Source organism: Cyprinodon variegatus, unplaced genomic scaffold (assembly GCF_000732505.1).
Source record: "Cyprinodon variegatus isolate N-32 unplaced genomic scaffold, C_variegatus-1.0 Scaffold1320, whole genome shotgun sequence".
Lineage (NCBI taxonomy): Eukaryota > Metazoa > Chordata > Actinopteri > Cyprinodontiformes > Cyprinodontidae > Cyprinodon > Cyprinodon variegatus.
Window position 1 is genome coordinate 55,288 of NW_015151773.1, and position 1,426 is coordinate 56,713.

General features: G+C 44.4%; 1 protein-coding gene across 1 annotated transcript in view; it reads right to left on the reverse strand.

Annotated features, from left to right (window-relative positions):
* Nucleotides 1–1,426, reverse strand: part of ccdc142 (coiled-coil domain containing 142) — a 21,252-nt gene that overhangs the window by 18,169 nt on the left and 1,657 nt on the right. Inside the window, exon 2 of the mRNA XM_015402210.1 lies at nucleotides 731–776. Coding sequence (XP_015257696.1) covers nucleotides 731–776 — 46 coding nt within the window. The remainder of the gene's footprint in view (nucleotides 1–730; nucleotides 777–1,426) is intronic.

The window sequence follows — 1,426 nt, forward strand, 5'->3', positions numbered from 1 at the left end:
GGCTTGGCATTGAAGGCTGTCGTGGGAAAAAAGTACTCAACTATTCAGCCTAGTTAAATAAACGGAGATGGATGGATTTCACTCAGTCGGCACATTTCTTCATATCTTTGCAAAGAGAGAAAAGTTCATCATACAGCCCTAATGGCACAGCATTCTGCTCTGTTCTGCCTGAGCAGCACTCGTTCCTCCTTACTTACAATAATGGAAAGTAGTCAGAGTCAAAACAAATTACACTTTGGTTAAACAGTAACATTTTATGAATAAACCTTGGTAAAGATTCTGGTTTGTTATGGGAAGAAGCTATGTCTGGTCTACAAACACCCTCACCAGAGAATGGTGTGGCCTTGAAGGTAAAACAGACTGAGTGAAAACTTTTATAGAGAGTAAATAGGATAAATTAATACATAATAGAAGAGAAATCTAAACTTTCAGGAATATGCTACAGTGCTAACTATGCTTAGTAGTGTGAAAGCCTTAAACAGGGCAGGATGCTGGACCTTCATTCTGTCAGAGCAGCTGGACAGAGCTAAGCTAGCTCATTAGCAGCAGTCAGCTCTGCTATAAAGGAGTCGGCTGGCAGACCGTCGGCCCTCAGGGACTGCTGCTCCTGTTCACTGCCTGCCTCTGCCAGGCCAGAAACTCAGCAGCTACGATTGAACATCACCGTCTTCAGACACACTGTGATTCCCTCCAGCAGGAAGGTGAAACGTATTTAGAAGCTGCTTCATACCGTTTGGGCTCTGGCTGTCCGTCACCACGCACAAAAGGTTTCTCCTCTGCAAGAGAAACAAAAGGAAAGATGTTAAATCTTATTTAGCTTTTCCATCCAGACATAAAGGAAAGACTGAATCCAGGCCGCAGCAACGTGATGAGCTGAGATATTCTACAGGGAAAGAATGACTGCAGCTCTGCTGGGACTCCAGGAACATTTTAGACTTAGAAAACATTTAGAAAACAACTTAGAAAACATTTCATTTATGCAGCTTTAAGGCAGTTAGCTGTGAAATGAACATTTCCATTCCATAAAGTGCAGCAGTGATCAAATGTAAACAGTGAGGGAGAAAAAACATGGAGCTAAAAAAACAAAGCATTGATCTGGAAGTTCAGAGCATTAATCTGTATGGTGTTAATCTGCAGTATTGTTGGTTTGGTGTTATCAGTGTGATGCAGAGTCTGAGATTTAGAGGTTTCTCAACAGTTCATCAGTCTGATGGCGGCGGGGAAGAAGCTGTTGCAGAACCTGCTGGTCCTGCATTGAATGTTGGGAAGCCTTTTCCAAGAGGGCAGCCATGGTGGGGGGGTGAGGGGTCAGTGATGATGTCACGGGCTCGGGACACGCAGCGCTGGGATGAAACATCTGAGCTGTTGATGAGCAGTGGAGCGTGGTTAGGACGGCTCTTCCTGAAGTCCACCATGATCTCCTTGG